Raw genomic sequence first — 19,822 nt, forward strand, 5'->3', positions numbered from 1 at the left:
AGAGAAACATTCCTGTAAACCTCAACCCTTTTATTTAAGAGCTCTGTCCATCTTTCTCTTCCTCTCCCTCTCTCCTTCACTTCCCTGTCTATATCTGTCACAAACCATTCCTTTTCAGAACAACACCTATAACTTTAATCTCAGTCTTGTTCGTTCTCGCTCCATCAGCTTTCCCTTCCATTACTGCTGGAGTGAACAGCTCTGCTTGCGTTACCTTCTGGAAGTATATAAAGCCAACATTTGTTTTCCGTTACTAAAAACATCCCCCCTCCTCCTATTCAGACTTTTTTCAGAATCTAATCTTTCAGTAAAGCACTTATTGTTCTCTCTCACTACTTCCATTTTTGCACAGTATCATTGGCCGTTTCCAGACTTGTAGCTTGTTGACTATAGCTGTGAAGTCTTACTGCATCACGTAGAAAAAAACCTACTTTTTGCTGGTCCTTACTCTTTCTATCTTTCCTCAGCCTCCTTCAACACTTTGCGACCGTGTCCTGAGTTATGCCCATGTGCTGTGATCCTTTCTGTGCAGCTGCTAAACTACTGCATCTAGGGTGCAGTGGTACTGCTTTTTGCCGTGTTCATACCTTATGTCTGGCATGCTGCTCACAAGTTTCACGCTCTTCATCCTTACTCTTTTTGCTGCCTCCTTACAAGCAAGCTTATGTCTATCTTTGAGGTGCTACCTTTAAACTTCTCAGCTGCTCATATAGGTCGACATAGCAAAGATTTCCATCTATCTAATCTCCTCTCTTCTGACAAAACATTTGTGGCTACATTTCAAAATTTTAAGATAACTCTGTAAAGCATGCACCTGTCAATCTTTGCTTGCACTTTTGTTTACGCTTGTATATGTCTTCCACCACCTCTGTGACATTACCTATAACCTCTTATCTGATACCTATTTCAGTAGAAACCTTGGTCTTTGTTTATGTGTCCATGTCCTCTCAGCTAGATTTCTAGGACTTCTTTATCTGAGATGCAGCCTCTGATTTCCCCACATGAGACTATACTTGGAGGAGGAAACTTGACTAAACCTGCCAATTTTACTTTGTTGTATGAAGTGTTTCACTGCCCAACTGAAAATAGCATAGCCTTCTTTTTCAATTACTCCACAGCTTTTCTTCATTTGTACCCCCACTAGGCCACGAAAAGACTAGTCTGAGTCCTCTGTCTCTCCATTTTTGTGTGTTTACTGTTCATTTTCAGACACTGCCTTTTTTAAATCACATTTGGGGGGGTACAGATTTTTCCTTTGTGGTTCCTGCCTTCTCAAAAATGCTTCCTTACTGCTTCCGTCTTCATAATTCTCTCATTTAATCTCTTTTTTTTCCTGAAACACTCACTTTTTCCCCCTTGACTAAGTAACTTTTACCTCCTTGTACTCCTAGTTTGGTTACATTTTCAACTTAGCATCTATAAAATGGGACAGAGAAACTCACAGGCTCCCAGTAGTTTCAAACTATTTTGGGAAAAGATGGGAAAAGAGAATGCGTAGGATAATTGCAAGAATCAGCTATCAATCCCATATATGAATCAAAATGAAACATTACTGGAGACAAACAAATATGACTAGGAACTGTGTTGCTATGGAAGACTAACATCCCAGACACAGACTTGGAAACAACCAGTCCTAATCATAGACCTAAACAGGACTCAGTTATTTGCTTTGGTCATAGATAACAAAGTAATTCAGCTGTCAGTGAACCAACAGGATGTAAGGTTATTTTACATTTGTTTCTGGCAACCAAGAAGAACAGTACAGAAGAGACAATTATAAAAATAATACTGAGATGCGTGATTAAATTCAGTGAAAGGATAAGAAAGCATATATACGACTAAGATTTAGGACTTTTAAAAAGGCAAAATCTTGTAAGAAAGCTAGTCAAGGGAGTGAAACGTACTTATAAGCATGGAGGTCCAAATGCAGAGAAGGCTTTTAAGTAAAAGATGTGAAAGTGATTAGACATCAGATCCTACAAAGATAAAAACCTTGCAGAGGAAGACTCCAGAATGGTGGCTAGAATAGCAGTCTTAAAGACAAAGGGGAACAGTCTTTCTTGACAGTCTAGTCAAGAGAAAAAGTTTTATCATAGAGGCCAAGAACTATAAGTATAAACTGCTAGAAGTCAGGATTGTAAAGGATATTAAGCAAAACACAAAGAGGTAAGACAATGTAAAAAGAAGATGGGAATTTCCTTCAGTGAAGACAAAGTAGTCACTGAAGACAACTCTAGTAAAGCCAAAACCAATACTGTGCCTTCAGTTTACTTAAGTCTTAACAGGGTTGTTTTCACAACAGAATTATGTGTCTGTGAGAACTTTCAATTTCAAGCAAGAGTCACTTACATATTTCACTGCAGCTAATGAAAGGCATTGACTGAGATGGCTGAGCAAAAACCATGATAACCACCAGATACAGCATAATATTAATTTAACAGGAATAAGACTGGTAATCAATTTTTCTTCAACACTATAAAGTAGCTGTAAATCCGCTATTCGCCATGCATGGGAGGATACACTAACTGACTTGACTGACTTCAGTAGTAGTATTACATAGCTGAAAGAGAAACTACATTCTTTCCCACTTGAATTTGCAGGCACTTGTAACTTCACAAGAAAAAAAGAGAAGTCTTTGTTTTAGTATGATTTCTATCTATCCTATGCTCAAAGGTGACATCTCATTAAGATTTAATAAAGTTTAGTTTAGATGGTTTTGTATTATTCAAGTGCTTTATGACATATGACAACCCAGATTTTGTCCTTGCATGAATGAACATGGACTGTCCAGTTGTGGGGAGTGGCTTCACTTACAAGGTCTTTTCTCATTCCTTTGCTAACTGAAGAAAGAGAAGGAGAAATAGTGGACTTCCAATAGTTAGGAAATAGCAACAGTTACTTTTGCTGAAGGTTCACTCTATTTTCTTTACCATTTAACTATTCTTTTTTTCCTTAAAATAACACAGAAATGTAATACCAAAAGTTACATCTTAACAACTTCCAATATAAAAATCAGGAAAATCTGTTTCCTTGTATTTAAGCTATAACCAAGTCTCTCACACATGCAAGTACACAAGTACAGCCTAGCATCAGGTTCATAAAATGTAAACATTCAAGTAAGTTTCTGCTATAGTCACACATACAGTTACAACAAAAGATCAATTAACATAGTTTTCTCAGTACAAACTAAGCAAGAAGAATACATTTTCACAGGCAGTTACAATTGTGAAATATTGCCTACAAATGTCAAAGTGGTGTAAAATCACCTTACTTTGGCAAAAGGGGGACAAACTGCGATTGCAGTAGTATCGCATGAAGACTGCTGTTTCAATAAACTATAGATTGTTTCATTTTGCTGTTCTCTTGTGAATGGAGACTCATCCTCACAAGCACGTCAGAGCTCCTGACTGACTCTGGCAGAGGGTGCAAAGCTCCTGCCATCACAGCTCACACTGTATTAACTGGCATACTGAAAAATACACCTGTCAATAGCCCTGCTGGTTCCTGAAGGACAGACTGCTTGTCCTGAAGGACATGGACTACTTGCCTACTACACAAGAGGTACCCACACTTCTACTGAAAAATTAACAGCACTACACATTTCTTGATAGGTGGGTAGACTGCTTGCTTTAAAAGTTATACTTATGGCCAGATAAAATTAAAGGTATGATGGATTAAGTTTTAATCTGTCAAATTTAAGGATTAAATACAGGCTACATTACTTACCAGCGCTGTCACAAAAACTGAAAACCAGTATGTGCATCGTTAATATCCAACTCAGACTTTGAATCTTACGCTAGGAAAACTTGTCAGATTTCCCTCTCCAGGTCTTTACTTACTTATGTATTAGCAAATCAAATTTATCTCAGTCTATTTGATTGCTTTACAGAATTACACAGACAAACACTACCCACATTGTAACCATGGGACCTAATGCTCAAACAATCTTCGACCTCTAGGGTGTTGTGTGAATAGCTAAAAACAGAATCTGTCGTCTCAGTCATCCACATACACCTCTGCTTACTCTTGAGAAGATGCAAATGAAGTTACCAGACTACTCATCTTTTCCCTGTCCTAAACGAGACCACCAGAATTCCCCATTTGAAGCATGCATGTTTGAAAAGCCCTGCTACACCCTGTGCAAGTTGCCAATTTATTAACATGAAGCTACTTTTCAGGGGAACACCAGAGTAAGGCATCAATAGACCTGCTTATACAGTGGTTCTTTGCCTATTTTTCATCATAATACAGGGACTCTGCTTCCTTGATCAACAAAGTGGTTCTTCAATTAATTCACAGCCTAACTCAGCTGGTTTTACTAGCTGTATCATCTTAAATTATATCTCTCAAAAAAAATTAATGGTTACACAGACATCTTTGTAACGTCGAAAATATCAGCCTGTATTCTGCATCTCACAGATACCATAGCTGACACCGGTACATAATGGACAACTGATAATGACTGGAATTGCAAAACTGTGTCTCATGAGCAGTTGCAGAGGACTCTGGCACACATCAACGGTTGGATCTCAGCCTGCCCAACTCTGAATACTCTGTTCTCACTCAGAACATTAAAGACTACCTTGTGAGTTCATCTAGAATTTTTACAAAGAACATATGAATCTGTGTGCAAAGAATGAAGCATAGGAACAAAAAAACTTCAGCAGATTTCACCTGTAAGATTTTTAACTATTCCAAAGAAAATTTATACTGAGCAATCACATACAGTCAAACAAAATGTATATATGTTCCCTATTATGAGAGCCACATTCCTGTAAGCACCACCGATTGTGACTATGCACAACTGCATAACTAGTTCACACACATTATATGCAATCATAGATTTATGTTGAGTATTACATATTAAATGGACGTTTTGAGATCACGTATATAGTCAGTTTGTATCTATAACTGCAGGAACTGTATATGCAAATCAAGCACATAATTGCACTAATGATTATGGATCTGGGCCCTGTCCTTTTAAAAGTTGGACCTAAACGTAGATCAAGCTTGAACACTCTTTGTTAGTTCAGCTGAGATAACACTATGTAAATTTACTTGGAACAGTGACAGATTCCACTTTTAGATGCACGTCCACATCTTCCATTGGTTTCAGTAGGAGCTTTTAGCAAAACTGGGAACAGGGATTTATCCTATATAAAGCGGGACTACAATCTTTTTGATCCTTGCTACGATGGACTGAATTCTGACATATTAGCTAGTGCAATTTCCGCTGGGAGGATTGAGCTTGCTTACACAGGATAGTATTTAGTTGAAAGCTGGTATACAGAGACCATCATGTGGCTTTTTAGCTACCTTGTCCTGTTTTTTTCTATGGTGACTCCAAAGGAAAGTTCCATCAGCTGTTCTGACTGCCAGAAATTCTCCCATCCCTGTGCCGTAACAGTTTTAAAGTTCTCGGGGAGGAGGGCAAATATCAATTAACTTTAGTAATCCACAGCAGCCACAGTGGCCAGGGTCTGCTAAAAATAGAAGAACAAGAAAACATAAAAATTGGGAATATTTGTATCGGAAAGTATTTTGTGGTGCTACTGGAAAACTGGTGCTACTGGGACTGGAAAACATGATTCTCTAACTATGGTAATGAACACTTTTTTACATTAGACATTTACAAGACAAGATACAGTTCCAGACTGAGCTTCCCTAGCCAGTCTATCAGGTACAAAGCAGTATACCTCGGAGCTCTCTAACCACTCATAAAGACAGATGCAAGTAGAATGCCAGGCCATAACTTTTTCTAACTTAACAGGTTTTGTCCTTTTAAACAAAAGAAAGGAATTGAACCAGCAGATTTGATACACTTTGAAAACACTTTCTGATCAGGCGCATTGGTTATAAAAGCCATAAAAATTGGTGACAAAGCCCTGAGTGAAGAATAATTCTGGTTTTGCATCTTAGACACAGAATTTGATCAACAATGCTGCTTTATTTCTAATTATTTCTACTACATATAAAACACCCCTAAAAACCTGACAGGAGAGAATCTAATCAGCTGCTTTAAGAGACTGAAATTTGGTGTGATAGCAGTAGGTATGCAAGAGTGATGGGGTTCTTTTACGATTTGGTAGCAGTCTTGACTCAGATAAACACGCTGAAATTTCTGACGTCATCTGAAATCCTGCTGTCAATCCCTGGAACAGGGACTAGGATTACCAAGGAAGGTAAGAGAAATACTGTACTTCCTGTCCTGGCCACAGGGATGATATGTTGCTACATTGGCCACTAAAATGATGTCTTGCTCCTTTGACAGCCAGGCACTGATAATCTCTGCTGTTCCCTTAGCTGGTTTCCAGACCTAAAGAGGAGTCACCAGCATATTCAGACAAGCCAGCCATGCTTTACCAGGATTACAAAATGCAATAACGAACCTAAAGGGAGGAACCTAGAAAAGTATTTTCTGTACAAGTGCTCCATGTCCAGGAAGTGCATTGCTACGAGTGTGCACAGGAAATGCTATGGGCCTCAACGTACCCTAGATACTAAGAATAAATCATGAATATCATCAAAAGTCCCTTTAAACAGATTTGTCCATTTTTTTTTGGGCAATGAACTATTTAGTCCATTTTTCCTTACCCTGGAACAATTCTGCTCAGTGTTGTGCTATAAATTGAATTTGATTGGGATACTTGAGCATTTCCAGTGACGATTCTAAAGGAGAGTGCACCATAATTCTACCAGTCATTCTGCCTCATAGGGAGTGCAAATGTCGGACTAGAAGCCTTCTCCTCTGGGACATGACAAAGGACATAGTTATTAGCAAAACACATTCAGACGACATACCTATAGAAAAGAAAGCACTAAACAGACTGTTACAAATTGGACTTACATCAAATGCGGCAAGCTCTCACAATGAGCTTCTGTAAGACACAGAAGTGCGGCTTTCTTCCACCTTGATCTACCTCTACAGCTCTCAGTGCGGCATCTCGTATTAGATCCATGCCATGAGCAGCCCCATCATACCTGCCCACAGCCCCAGTGGAATACAGTCTTCTCATCAGCCATGCAGTTACAGCCTTCCCCGGACTTGGTTTAATGTTGATGCTAAAAAGTTCCTTGCCTCTTCTTTTTCCTCCTCCCTCCCTCCCTTTTCCACTACCCCTTCTTCCCAGGAAGGGCAGCCAACCATCGATGCCAGAGGAAAACAAGGAACTCTCCTACCAGGCTTGGTAGAAACACAAAGAACGCCCTGAGATGCGTAAGAATCAAAGGAAAAGAGATAGATGTGAGGTCAATGTGGAGAACAATTATTTCACTGGACTGTTTTGATGTTCACGAGAAGCTGGAATTTCCATGCTAGCAAGGATCCAGGAACAATTTCTAGTGTAGGTGCCAAAACTGAATTACCTCATACACCTGGCAAGGTTAGCAGCTGTGTAAGTGCTATCCAAAAACACTGAAATCTGTGAAAACAGTGGATTTCTTGGGTTCTTAGGCATCCCAAAATATCAATGAATAGAGGCTAAACAGTTGAGAAAAAGAAAAAAAAGCAAAAAGAAAAAAGTTGAAAACCAGAATATTTTATTCTGTGACAATTTAGTATTTCAAAAACTGAAGTAATTTTTTTAAATTCTGGTTTGAAATGAGAAGTCCAGCCACAAAGCGGCGCTTTTTCTTCTCCAAAATTTCAAGCTATTTCTTTTCTGACTAAATTTGTATTCATGGTACTAGTACCTATGATACAGGAGCTTCCCATGAATTTATACTTTTATTGAATTTTTTCTATTCAGTTCTAATCATCTACATCCTCCCCTCACAAAAACATGATACAGCTTGCCTTAATTTAGCTTTTGGTGGCAGAGATTGTATTTTGGGTTCCTAGGGAGTTGTGTAACACTTAAATTGAGTCCCTAAGCCTACCAGTGTTTCTGCACAAGTATAATAAAATTTGTATGCAGTATCACAACAAAAAAGATGGATGGTAAAGTTTCTGAGCTGCCAACCCAGAAGAAAAGTTCAAGAAACTGCAGGAGGAAAAAAAAAAAAAGGAGGAAAAAAGGTTTGTATCCACAACCACTGAAGTATTATTCCAAAAACTCATAAATCTCCATCTTGGGCACACGATTCTGGAGAACCTGTGGCTCTCAGGTTGTTGGGCTAGTTGAAAAGAAATCAATGATAAATAGGACTGAGTTATGCACATCAGAGATTTAACCTTCTATAATGGTCTCTAAATGAGGCATGTAACTGTAATTCATTGTGTGAAGCACACAAGCCAACAGGTTCTGTGCATATGATGAAATTCTCTAATTCTTCAATTTTATATTCACAAAGAGCTTTCCCAGTTCAGTACTTTTTCAGCAGAGGAAAATGAAAAATCTGACATTATTCCTATACTCCTGAATAAATACATTGAGGAAGTACTCAATCCATTTGCCAAATTACACAATACGCAGCATGGTATGAGGGGGTTCCTTCAGCAAAGGAAGGAGAAGAAAGGTTTAAACTGATGTTTACGCTTTATTACTGTGTGGTATAATACATGAATCCTTCTCAGCACTGAAACCTGATTTTTAAACTATATTTTTACTCACTCAACTGGAGTGAGTAAATATCTGGAGCTATTCTTTCTCAGGAATCTAAAAATGTTTCTTCCTGTTCTGGTAAAGTTCACTTTATTAATTTCCCCAGGTTGTTGTATATTTCTGAGTACTCAACAGTGTTAGCAATTGTTGTTTGAAAAGGTTAATGCATCTTTTGTCTCTCTCAGATCATTTAAGAAGATAATAAACAAACAAGCAGTACCCAACACTGACCCTGCAGAACCCCATTAAATTTTTCGCTAAAACTAGACACAATGCTGTTAACATCACTACTTACTGAGAACAATCTGTCATTCCCCAAGCGGAGCTTTTCTTATTACATGCAGTCTACTGGGGTTTGATTTTTTTATGGGGTTTGGTTGGGGGCGGAAGGGCAAAGGGGAAGGTTGATGTTACTGTGCTTTTCAAGGTATTCAACAGAATTGTAAAATCCTTTAAAAAAGTTATTAATTGTCTGACAGAGAAGCTGAAGTATACAGAAAAGTCAGGGCATTGACATACTAAACTAGATACAGCTCAAAAACAGATAACAGAACTTATATCTGTAATCAGTCTAACAGCTCGTTTTGAACAAGTGATATTTCTAAAAGGTGCGTCAAAAAAACCCACTTTCTGTATTCTTAACAATTTGAAGACATCATTTAAGATTAGTACTAATAAAAAAGAGGGAATAAGGTCAATGCTGCGGTACGCTCAAGAAAAGTGTAATGATTCTGCTTTCTGCACTTATACTACTCAGCATTTGTAACTAAAAATGATCCTTGTCTGCTACAGCAACCAAAATTGTTCTCCATCTGCTGCAAGGTTATCAGAATACACACTGTCCCTTTTTCCAATTTTCTCTGTACACAGTAGGTGCAAAAGCAATTTCATTTCATTAAAAATTCTTTTTTAAAGGCTTATGTATTGAAAACTCAAAATCAAGAACAAAAGAGACAATAAACATCATGAAAGCATTTGCAATTGAAAAAGTAAAGACACAGGAAATAATTTCAAGCATCTAAGGACATCATGAAGCAGCAACAACTTTAAAACAACAACAAACACCAAAACACCATTACCTTGAATTCTTTTTCAATGTTGGCCAACTTGGCAAGTTCATTGCTGAGTTCTAGAGCAGTGAGTACTGGATCTTCACTGGAGAGGGACAGGTAAGCCGGACTAGCCAGTCCTTTGTATGCATTTATTCTTGACCTAGAGTGACTGAAAGAATCATGCTTTTGCTTCTCTGTACAGTCATTACATTTGCAGAAATAATCATGAGGTCTTTCTATCCTTGCTCCTTTCATCAATAGCATGTGCACGACTTCGTATTTTTGGCAGTGGGCAGCTAAAATTATGGGAGTGATATCTGGAGAAAAGCGGGTACCGTCTTCATCATAGGAATAAAAATCATCATCCTGGAGCTCCTGCTCACAAGGGCTCAGTGTCAGTCGCTTATTTACTGAAAACCCAGGATGATTCAAAATTGCTTCTACTATCCTAATGTAGCCCTTGCTGATTGCGAGCAGCAGGGCATCTCCAATCCGTGCCAAGTTCTCTTTTTTTAACAGAAGTTCTGTCACTTCCAAATGTTCATTCCCTACAGCAAGCTGCAAGGCGTTTTGGCCCATGTAGTCAACACAGTTGACATTCAGTGTTTTTGACTCCTCCAGCATTTTGCGCACCACAGGTATGTTCCCATACTCTGCTGCATCTAGAAAGCGCTCTTCTTCAGCCGTAAGACTGGTGCCCCTATTGTTGAACATGAATGCTGGGCCTCTAATGGCCTGTCGCCTTCCCTTTTCCCTCATCATAGTCATACGTCTCAGAGATGGACTTTCTTCAATGTACCTAATGAGAAAACAAAAAGGTAACAGATGTTCATTGTGTTGGTTATTTGTAGCTTCCACCTCTCCTGTGGCTACGAAAATTATTTATTTTGTCCCTTGTCATTTGCCCATCTATTGACAAGAAGTATACTTTATTGTGATCTTTCTGTCTTCATGCTTGCTGGTGTGCAATCTAAAGGCACTTACAGGTTCAGTGCCACAGGCCATTTCTGTTTTGTTAGCATGGTCAAGATTTTGTTTGTTTGTTTGTTTTACTTTATGCAAAACATCACTTCTCTTCTGAAATGCTTCCCAACTCACCTCAGTATATGTATATATATATATATATATAAAATGAAAACACATCTACTATACTACTCTCAGTAGTAATTAATACTATCCACCAGAGGCATTCAAGCTGATGGTTTAAGGAAGGCAATATTTATGCTTACCATATTGCAGTTCACATAAATGAGAGGTGAAAACAAGTTTTCTTCCTGATGTCTTGCCAAGCAATACAGAGTGAAGCCTGATCTCATGCCTTCTAGTCTTACTACTAGAAATGTTAACCAAATCTGGAGGATTCTACTTACGAGTCAATTTGATCAAATGATAAGTCTTTGAAAAACAACAGTTCATACACGTTCAGCAGACTTTCTGGATGCTAGTAACTAAACTGCTCGCAGATTCCAGACACTGGGCATGATCCATTGTAGACTGGGATCAGCTCTCACTCCAGCTAGACTTCTGCAATGCTCTGGGTTATGTTGGACCTATTTCTACTATATACCTACGATTCCAGAAGCTATCGAACATCATTACATGAGTATATAAATATTTTTAAATGCCCTCATGCATTCTTGGGGAAGTCAAATAGCTATTGAATGAAAACTGGGATGGCAGGCTGCACTGGAAAGAGGAAACCTAGGTGTAGGGAAGTGAGGTTGTTTAGGAAAGGGAACTGAGAACCAGGAAAGCTGTGAACTCCCCTCAAAAACTGGTTGCAAAAGCAGAGAGAAGGAAGAAAAGAGAGGGGGAACAGGAGAAAAGAAAGGGTGAGCAAGCTAATTCAGAAAACACAGAAACTGGAATTATGAACCAGTGAAGATAATGGCTGAGAGCAGCGGGGAGCAAACAGGAATGGGCTGAGAGAACAGACAGATCAGATGCTGAGCTGGAGCTAGCCAGGTAAGGAAATTTGAGAGGGGAGAGGAGATTCAGAGAAGTGAGACTAGGAGTTACAAAGCAAACAGACCTAGGACAAGAGGTTGAGGAGCAAACGCTACCTAGCTGGAAAAAACAACAACAGTAAACAACTGCCTGGCAAGGTCTAAAACAACAGAATAGATGGGATCAGGCTAAAGTGGTCACAGCTGGGGGAAGAACAGAAGCATTTATGCCTGCCAGAGCAGAGGCCAAAGGCCTGAGAAGGTACTTGGGATACCATAACCTTGCTTCACTACCATCTGCAAATAAATGTGAAACCCATCAGCAATCTCCCTTTCCTTTCTAGTCCAGCTCAATATTGAGAAAGACAGCCTCCAGCTGCTATCAGTTACTCCATTAGCCCTAGGGATAGAGATCACTTGAGCTGATTTGATGGGCACAGAGACACCAGTGCAGCTGATAAACAATATATGAGTTAATGGAGGGTGTGCTTTGAATACATATAACACCATATATATGCTACATAGAGACAAACAGGCCTTACAAATTTCAGATTTGGTCCTTAAGTCCCATGTGCCTCTGTTCCTCATCTATAAAAAAAGAACAGTTGGCTCCCATTTTACAGGAGCATTGTGAAAATTAATTTATTCACTTCGGCAAAAAACTCAGATACAAGAGTAAAAGGCCAGACAGAAAAACTGAAGAGGAAATTAATCCTTCTACCCTCAGTCCAGAAGCTGGATAATGTGCATTAGGAGAAATGTGGGTCCCCATAATGAATGCTGAGGGCAAACCAAAAATATTAAACAGCCCTTTTTAAGCAAACCCTGTCAGTCTGTGAAAGGACAGAGCCAAGGGAAAAACAGCACATACACCTTCGGTGCACACAAAGACTATGTATTTAAGTGAACATACTGGAACCTTCATGGGCAGCTTCAAAAGCTACGTATGCTAATTGCTGCAGGTTCAAATCCACAACCTGAGCAACATTCTTCTAAATGCAGCCTTTTTAAATTTTTGTGTGATCTTTCAACAATGAGCTTAGCTATATTACCACTGCACAAAAGATGCCTGTTGACATCACTGGATTTCCCCACATGCAGCAATGTCAGCCCTAACGGTTTTCATCAGGCATAACTAATTCCATTCAGGTTATAAGGAAATATCTGGCCTTCCAGCTATCTGCATCAGTTGTAATAAATTCAGCAAAACATAAAATCTTAATCACTTTATCACAGCTACAAATATCATAAAAGCTAGTCCATGCTCTGAACATTTCAGTTAACACAAATGGGCAGTTCCATTGCCGACCAAGTGAAGAGATTGCAATACTCATTACCAAGGGCAGGTCTCTCCTGGGATGAAGCATTTGATCTTTTTGCATTTTCATCTGTGTTTGGTATTTCTGGACTACCAGAAATGACCTGGGTGGCACTGCAGTATAAGCAATGCTAACTGGTATTTACTTCTTGAAATATGTGCCGAAACTGCTTTGCCAAACATGACAGGATCCATTTTTTTTTCTCTCACTTCTGTAACACTTTCTTTAAGTCTATGAAAAAGGCGGCATAACAGAGAGGATTTGTGACTCTCTTCAACACAGAATTGATTTAATGTCTTAAAGCGCAGGCATATTTCACATTTGGGAGCACACAAAGATTTGAGCCCAGTGTGCACGTGGTGAACAGCAACAGAATGCTACTCCTACCTTATTCCCCAACAAAATCAGAAGTAAAACCAGAAATATTGTTACCTTTTAAACAAGATCTTACTGTCTGCTATGCTGTTACATTTCTATTCCTCCTCCATATCTGAAAACATACAGCTACAGAAATGTAATTGTTTACTGTAATGCTATAAAGAAAAATGTGTATTAAAAAAAGTAAAAAAGACAAAGAACAGATTGGCTCATGCTGACTTCTTGATTTAAGAAGGCTCTAAACTGCCACCCTGAATCTCATTTATCTTTTATGAAATACATAACAATACATTTTCCCCTATATATTGAGTGTAATTTTTCAGAATATTTTGAAATATGACACTTTTTTTCTGTTTTATCTATCTTTCTTTCAAAACCCACTGTCTGACTGAGGTGGCTCATTTGACTTCTGTAAAAAGAGATATATCCTTCCAAAGGTGTTGCATTCGAATGTCTTCCCAATAAGGAAGATTTCCTTAGCTATAAATCTTGTGACAGAAGTGATATATTTGAAGTGACTGCAGTATCTTCTCAAAATAAAGATGAAAGTTGCTTGGTATTTTAATGACTAAAATATTGTCACGACCTCCTGAAAAAAATAAAAAGCAAACAAATCTTGTACAGCACCACACAGCTGGAAGATTGTTAGGTTCATCCATACCTCCCTCCTCTCTTCTTCCCTCCTTCCCTCAGCAAACTCAAAGACCTCGAAGCCAGCGCAGCTCTGGTCAGAATACTGCATGCAAGATGCATCAGGTACAAGGTCTCCTATTTCATTTTCTGTTCTCCTGTTCTTACATCTAATGTTTTTAAGCTATCCCAAGGCATGAAGAAAATGGTTAAAATTTTAGTTTTAACTATTTAACCATTTTCAGCACACTTTATATGTAATATTTGCCAAATGAAGTAATCAAAACAACAAAATCTCAAGTCACATCTCTAAAAATCATTAGACTGGCTTAAAAATGTGATTAAAATAGAACTAAGTGTGCGTTAATTATTTGTGTTCTATTTCCTTAAGCCTTTAAAGGTCATATTCTCAACCTTGTCTCTGTATGGAGCTGACAACTTACATTAAAAGAGGGAAGGAGAGATGGAAGTCGTGATGCTCCTCTTCCCAACTGTTCCCAATAGTTGAAAGAATGCAAAAAATTAAAAATCTGTAGAACGTGTGGCAAAAAAGCCACAAGAACACCAAGCGAGAAAAATGCCCAATTTTTTTATGTTAATTCTTCCAGCACAAATACACCACAATGTTAAGTAAGTTCTAGTCCTAGTACACAGGTTCCGTAATTACAATACGGGGTACGCAGCAGGAAGGTGAGAGGACAGAATTCAGTCCCGTTTTGCTGACATGAAGCAGCAGCTGAGTCCCTCCATTTTTTCCACAACAATTTTTCACATTTCACAGCAGAAAAATGGCCACAGGGTCTGTAAAGCCTCAAGCCTCTGTTTGCTGCTCAGCACAAATAAGAAGGATGGAACTGGAGAAGAACAATAGTGTTAGCTGAAGTACACCAGTTCCACCACACCTGGACACATTTTACTTAGCCCTAAACATGCATCAGTTAGGCAGCTGTTTTGAGGAACCAAAGAGCTTCATTGGCAAGAAGGAAGAACTTCAGAAATTGCACACCAACCTTCAGAATCATCCATTCATCAGTATAAAACAATGACGGTCTTAAGTTACAAGTTTATTTCCTAACTATACTGCTACCATTAGCCATTTGCCAGCTTAAGTCTGGTTCATTGCTTCCTACTTAGGCAAAGTCTCAGTAACTTCAGCGATAGCCGTAAATGAACATAACTTACTACAATACGATTAACAATAAACCAAGATGTGACAGGACCCTAAGTCAGCCCCTTGTTGCATAATACAAAAGCAGGACACCTGCATTTCAGCTTTGCAGCAGAACTCTCACATTAGTGAGGCCACAGCTCCTAAAGGAGTATACCACCTTTCAAGACCTTTACCTAATGGTAAGTATCACAAGGTTTCAGATAGAGCAACGTTACACAGACTCCGAACAACTAACCGGTTATTACATACCAGGTAATGTCACGAGACACAAAAACCTATCCCATGTTAAAACACATTTATGTTTACCTTAAATATTTTCATCCAAAATGTATGACCTTCATCTGTGCAATAAAAACAATTTTTTTTTTTTTAATTTCCACTAAATAAGCAATGGCCACTTATCTTTTGTGTTTTGTATGCATCACATTTACTATGACCTTACATTGCATCGTATTGTTGCCTGGACAGTTACTCCTACGTACAAGGCTAGAAATTTGAGCAGTACAACAACTGCAAAGGACTGGAGTAAGCATTATGATTCCTCTGCTTCTACCATGGAATATTTCAATTACAGATTTCTACTCTGTTAGCCTACCCATCCCTTTTCATGTTCAAACTTTCAGAATTTTAGCAGAAGGACAGAAATGTGGGACAAATAGTTGACCTGAGAATTCCTTGTGTTCTGCTGTTCGTTATCTCATCAACAGCAGTTCAAAAGATTTATAATCTTGTTTCTAAGTCTATTTTTAACACTGCAAACTGCATAAGCTATTTTAAAAAGAAAAAAGTTGGAGAAACGGAGGTTTCATTCTGGGCCTTCCCAGATCCGTAGAGCCATTTTCTAACATTTGTACTAAAGAATAGGCTGTTTTTCTCCCTGAACTATTAAATGCAATGAAAGATGGCATCAACAATTTATAAGCAGTTTACCCCACTGCTAAACTGTAGTACAACATTAGTGATCATGATTCTATTCTAGCCCTGAAAAGGAAATGGAGTCCTGTGATTATAGACAGATCAGATAAGTACATCACGGAAACAGGGATGCGCACGCACAGTAACCTCTGAGGTCCCAGTTTTAAAATTAAAGAATGATAGTTGCCTTACACCCAAAAGTAAGTGCTCAGACATGCATATACGAGCAGCATTTTAGCTCAGGACTCCTGCAATCTCTTAAACGAAGCGATCTCAAATGTTTGCTTTGTTACCATCACTGGAAAAGACTGTGTTGTTCCATGTGAGGTAGCAGCTCCTGGCTCTGCGCGGGGCCACAGGCAGTGTTAGAGGGGCAATCCCCCCAGCATCACTGCCTCTCCCAAATGAAGGCTTTGCTATCCCTCCAAGCTCTGCTACAGCCACGTGCCAGAAGAGGCTGCTGGTAAATTTGTTTCCTCACCAGTAAAAATAGCGTCACACTCATGTATGTTTGCGTGGAAGCTTGCGCATGGTCCACAGAGTTTGGAAATCCCTGCACCAAATCTAAAATGGATTAAATGAGAGCTTCCTTCTCCCTTCTGTGAACTACTGCCTGGGCTTTCCAGAAGAGGGAGGCTAGTTCAGCTGAACAGCACAACATAAATCAGGCCAGCTGCAAGATCTGACTCAGGTCTATACTCTCCCACTGGTCTGAAATGACATAATCCATCATCAAAAATGCCCTCATGTCGGCTCACAGAAGTTCTGGCTCCAAACTGGAAAGAATTAGTCAAAAAATGGAACAAAACACAATGAGATATCAAGAGGTGTATACACACTTAGTTTGTTCCCTCCCCTCCCACACCACAAACTATGCAGAGCTTTTTTCTACCATTACTCTTCACTAACTCCTCAACAGAAAATACCAACCATATGAATTCCTTGGGGAAAAAAAGGACTGTATTTTGATGACAGGAGTGCCTCTGTGCACAAACAGAAAAAGGCAAGCATCTCACGAGGAAAGAACCAAGTTAACAGGGCTGCAGCAACAAAGAATTTTAAAGCCCCTTTTACACTCAGTCCATTGTGTTCTGTCATTCCACTCAGGAAACTAAGCTATGATGTTCAGAGACACTCAGGAAATCAGGCATCCAATGTCTGCTACATTTAATTTACAGATTTTGTCCACTTTTTTCCCACTGGGACATATAGTACCTTGTGAAACAAGTATTAGATCCAGTCTGCAGTCTTAGTGGGAATCTGAGGTTAATTACTTTTTCCAGCGATATTTGGCACAGGAGGGAGCCAGCTGTACATTGGCAGGTACCTTTGTACAGGTTACAGCTTTCAGAGTGAAGACATTTTAAATACCAACTAAGTGCCTCTTCTTTTGCAAACTACTTCACATCTTCCTGCCGCTTTCCCCTCGCACTGTTTGTCACTGCTGAATATCTAGACTACAAATTCTTCCAGTCAAGCATTCTCATACTCACTTTGTGCATGCTAAAGCCTTACGTGCGTCAATCTGAGCGCATTATGAGCAACTGATACTCATACTCGTTTCATTAACACACGCATGGTTTTAGGCATTAGCACCAAACACAAAATATTACTCCAGGAGAAAAATCCCACTGCTATGACAAGGATGACCACAGGCACTTAACAGGGGAAATGGTAGCTGTGGGTCTTTTGCCTCTATGCCCTCTCAGTTCAATACACTCCTATTACATTGATTAATGTCAGCCCTTCTGTCAATCCACGGGCAGTGGCTTGCAATCACTGCCATCATAGACTCCCAGGACAGGATCACACGAATTATATACAGGGAAGCAATTCCAACAGATGGAGCTCACTCCAGACTCAAATGCCTATAGCTGTGCAAAGTGAAGTCCAGTTTTATTCCCTGGTGGCGTAATACCTATTTCTTAAAGAAAGGAATATGCCAACTGTTCTAGGAAGACACTAACCCAGAAGGGATCCAGAAGTTTAGGACTCATAGCTTACAATTCATCTAAGCTAGCTTCAACTGTCTAAAAATAAAGTGTCCGAGTCTAAACTAATCCTCTAGGGTCTTTTTATGGTGAATGGAGAAAGACCGGCACCTCAAGAAAGAAGGTAAATGACTACGCTGGCTTGCCCACTGATATTTGCTCTCTCATCCCATCAACTACAGAGGGAGCCTAGACAAACAACTTAAGCCAACTAACTTTCAGACAACTAAAGAGGTGTGAAAGACTCCTTCACTTGAAGTCTGGATTGCTGGGTACAAGGTATTTGTGAAGAATTTCTGCACTGGGATGGTAAAAATCACTTTTATTTGTGTTTATCCCATTCTAAGCGCTGCTTTAATTATTTCTGTACAGATCAGTTGTCTCTAGGGTGATTTTGATTAAGGCTTCTTCTATAAATGCTGAATATGTTATCTTAAAACTCAAAATGATGTGTTTGTCATTTGGTAATCAAAGTATTTAATTAAAAAACTAAATATTGTCCTTTAAGTATAAAATACTCAAGTAATCCTCAGAGATAAGTCTATCTAGACTGCACTGTGTTATAGAAGTAAGTGAATAATTCATGGAGAACCTACATTTTTTAAGTCAGAGAAAATAAAGTTAACATCCCTATTAGTAAAATCGAATTTATTTCTCTTGCAGTAAGTCTAGTCATGGTCAGTATTTACATATTATATGATTGCGTCTTAAAAAACAACAAACTGAAATTTCCAAAAACAACATCGAACAGGGTAAGATGCATCTCAAGAACTGAGGCTTTTCTGCACAGGTGTCCTAGATTTCTGTGGGGAGTCTGGTTTTATCACAGCCTAGATTTTAAGAAATATAAAAGGGCTGCATTAGCACTGCCAGTACAAAAGGGTGCAACGGGTTCTCTAAACCTTAGCTGAGCCAGTAACTAGGTTTTCTCGGCAGCTATGCTAGTAGCCACGAAAAAAAAAGAAACAAAAAAAGAGAGAGATGAGCTCTCTCCTGCCCCGGCCCCCCTGCCTGCCCTCTGCTACATGCTGCCCCCGCCTCACCCTGAAGGAGCAAAGCCGGGGGCTTGGGGAGGCGGGAGCGGGGGGCGCCGGGGGCAGGTTGGACCGGACGATGCCCTCAAGGCACTTTCTCCGAAGTCTCCGCACCTCGGCCAGTGCAAGCCGGCCCCATCTCCCGCTCGCTGCACCGGTGACGCCCGTTTGCCGCCAGCCCGGGCGGGCTGCGCTCCCGCCGCGGGGCCCGGGTCGGCGGGAGGGAGCGGGGCGCCCCGCAGCCGGCGGCGCTTCCCGGGGCAGAGCGCCACAACTTGCCGGGGACACGGCGGCCGGCCCCCCGCGGCTCCTCCGGGGAAGTTGCCGGCCGGCACCGTCTTAACCCCCGCCCCGGGCCCGACTTACATGGTGCCGGCAAAGGGAGGGGGCGGGTAGTAGCCGTAGGGCTCCCGGAGGGTTTTAACGGCTCTTTGAGGTGGCGGAGGGGGCTCCGGCCCCCCGTTGACGCCTCTCCAGCCGCGGCGCCGGCGCTGCTGCTCCTCTTCCTCTGCCCCCTCCTCCTCCTCCTCCTGCTGCGGGGGGAAGGTCACTCTCCCCTGCTCCTTGCTCCTCCTGCTCTTGCTCGACATGGTCAGGGTCCCCTCAGGCGGCGGCGGCGGTGGTGGTGGTGGTGCCGGCTGCTCCCGCTCTCGGCCGGCCTCGTCCGGCAGCGTGTGCGGCGGGGAAGGAGGCAGGAGCAGGAGGAAAGCCCTGCCCGGCGGAGGACAGAGCACCTGGAGAGGACAAAACCCTCACCATAAAACCACCGCCGCCCCTCCGCCCGCTCCTCCTGCCGCCCGTCAGGAAGGCGGCGCGATGCGGAGCCGGGAAGTGCCGGGGAGG

At 40.5% G+C, this 19,822-nt stretch overlaps 1 protein-coding gene across 1 annotated transcript in view; it reads right to left on the reverse strand.

Moving 5' to 3' along the window:
• Positions 1–19,569, reverse strand: part of TRPC3 (transient receptor potential cation channel subfamily C member 3) — a 43,672-nt gene extending 24,103 nt beyond the window's left edge. Inside the window, exons 1-2 of the mRNA XM_059826889.1 lie at positions 19,346–19,569; positions 9,623–10,394 (exon numbers count right to left, since the gene is read on the reverse strand). Of these exons, the coding sequence (XP_059682872.1) occupies positions 9,623–10,394; positions 19,346–19,569 (996 nt within the window). The remainder of the gene's footprint in view (positions 1–9,622; positions 10,395–19,345) is intronic.
• Positions 19,570–19,822: the final 253 nt, after the last annotated feature.

This window comes from Gavia stellata, chromosome 19 (assembly GCF_030936135.1).
Source record: "Gavia stellata isolate bGavSte3 chromosome 19, bGavSte3.hap2, whole genome shotgun sequence".
Classification (NCBI taxonomy): domain Eukaryota; kingdom Metazoa; phylum Chordata; class Aves; order Gaviiformes; family Gaviidae; genus Gavia; species Gavia stellata.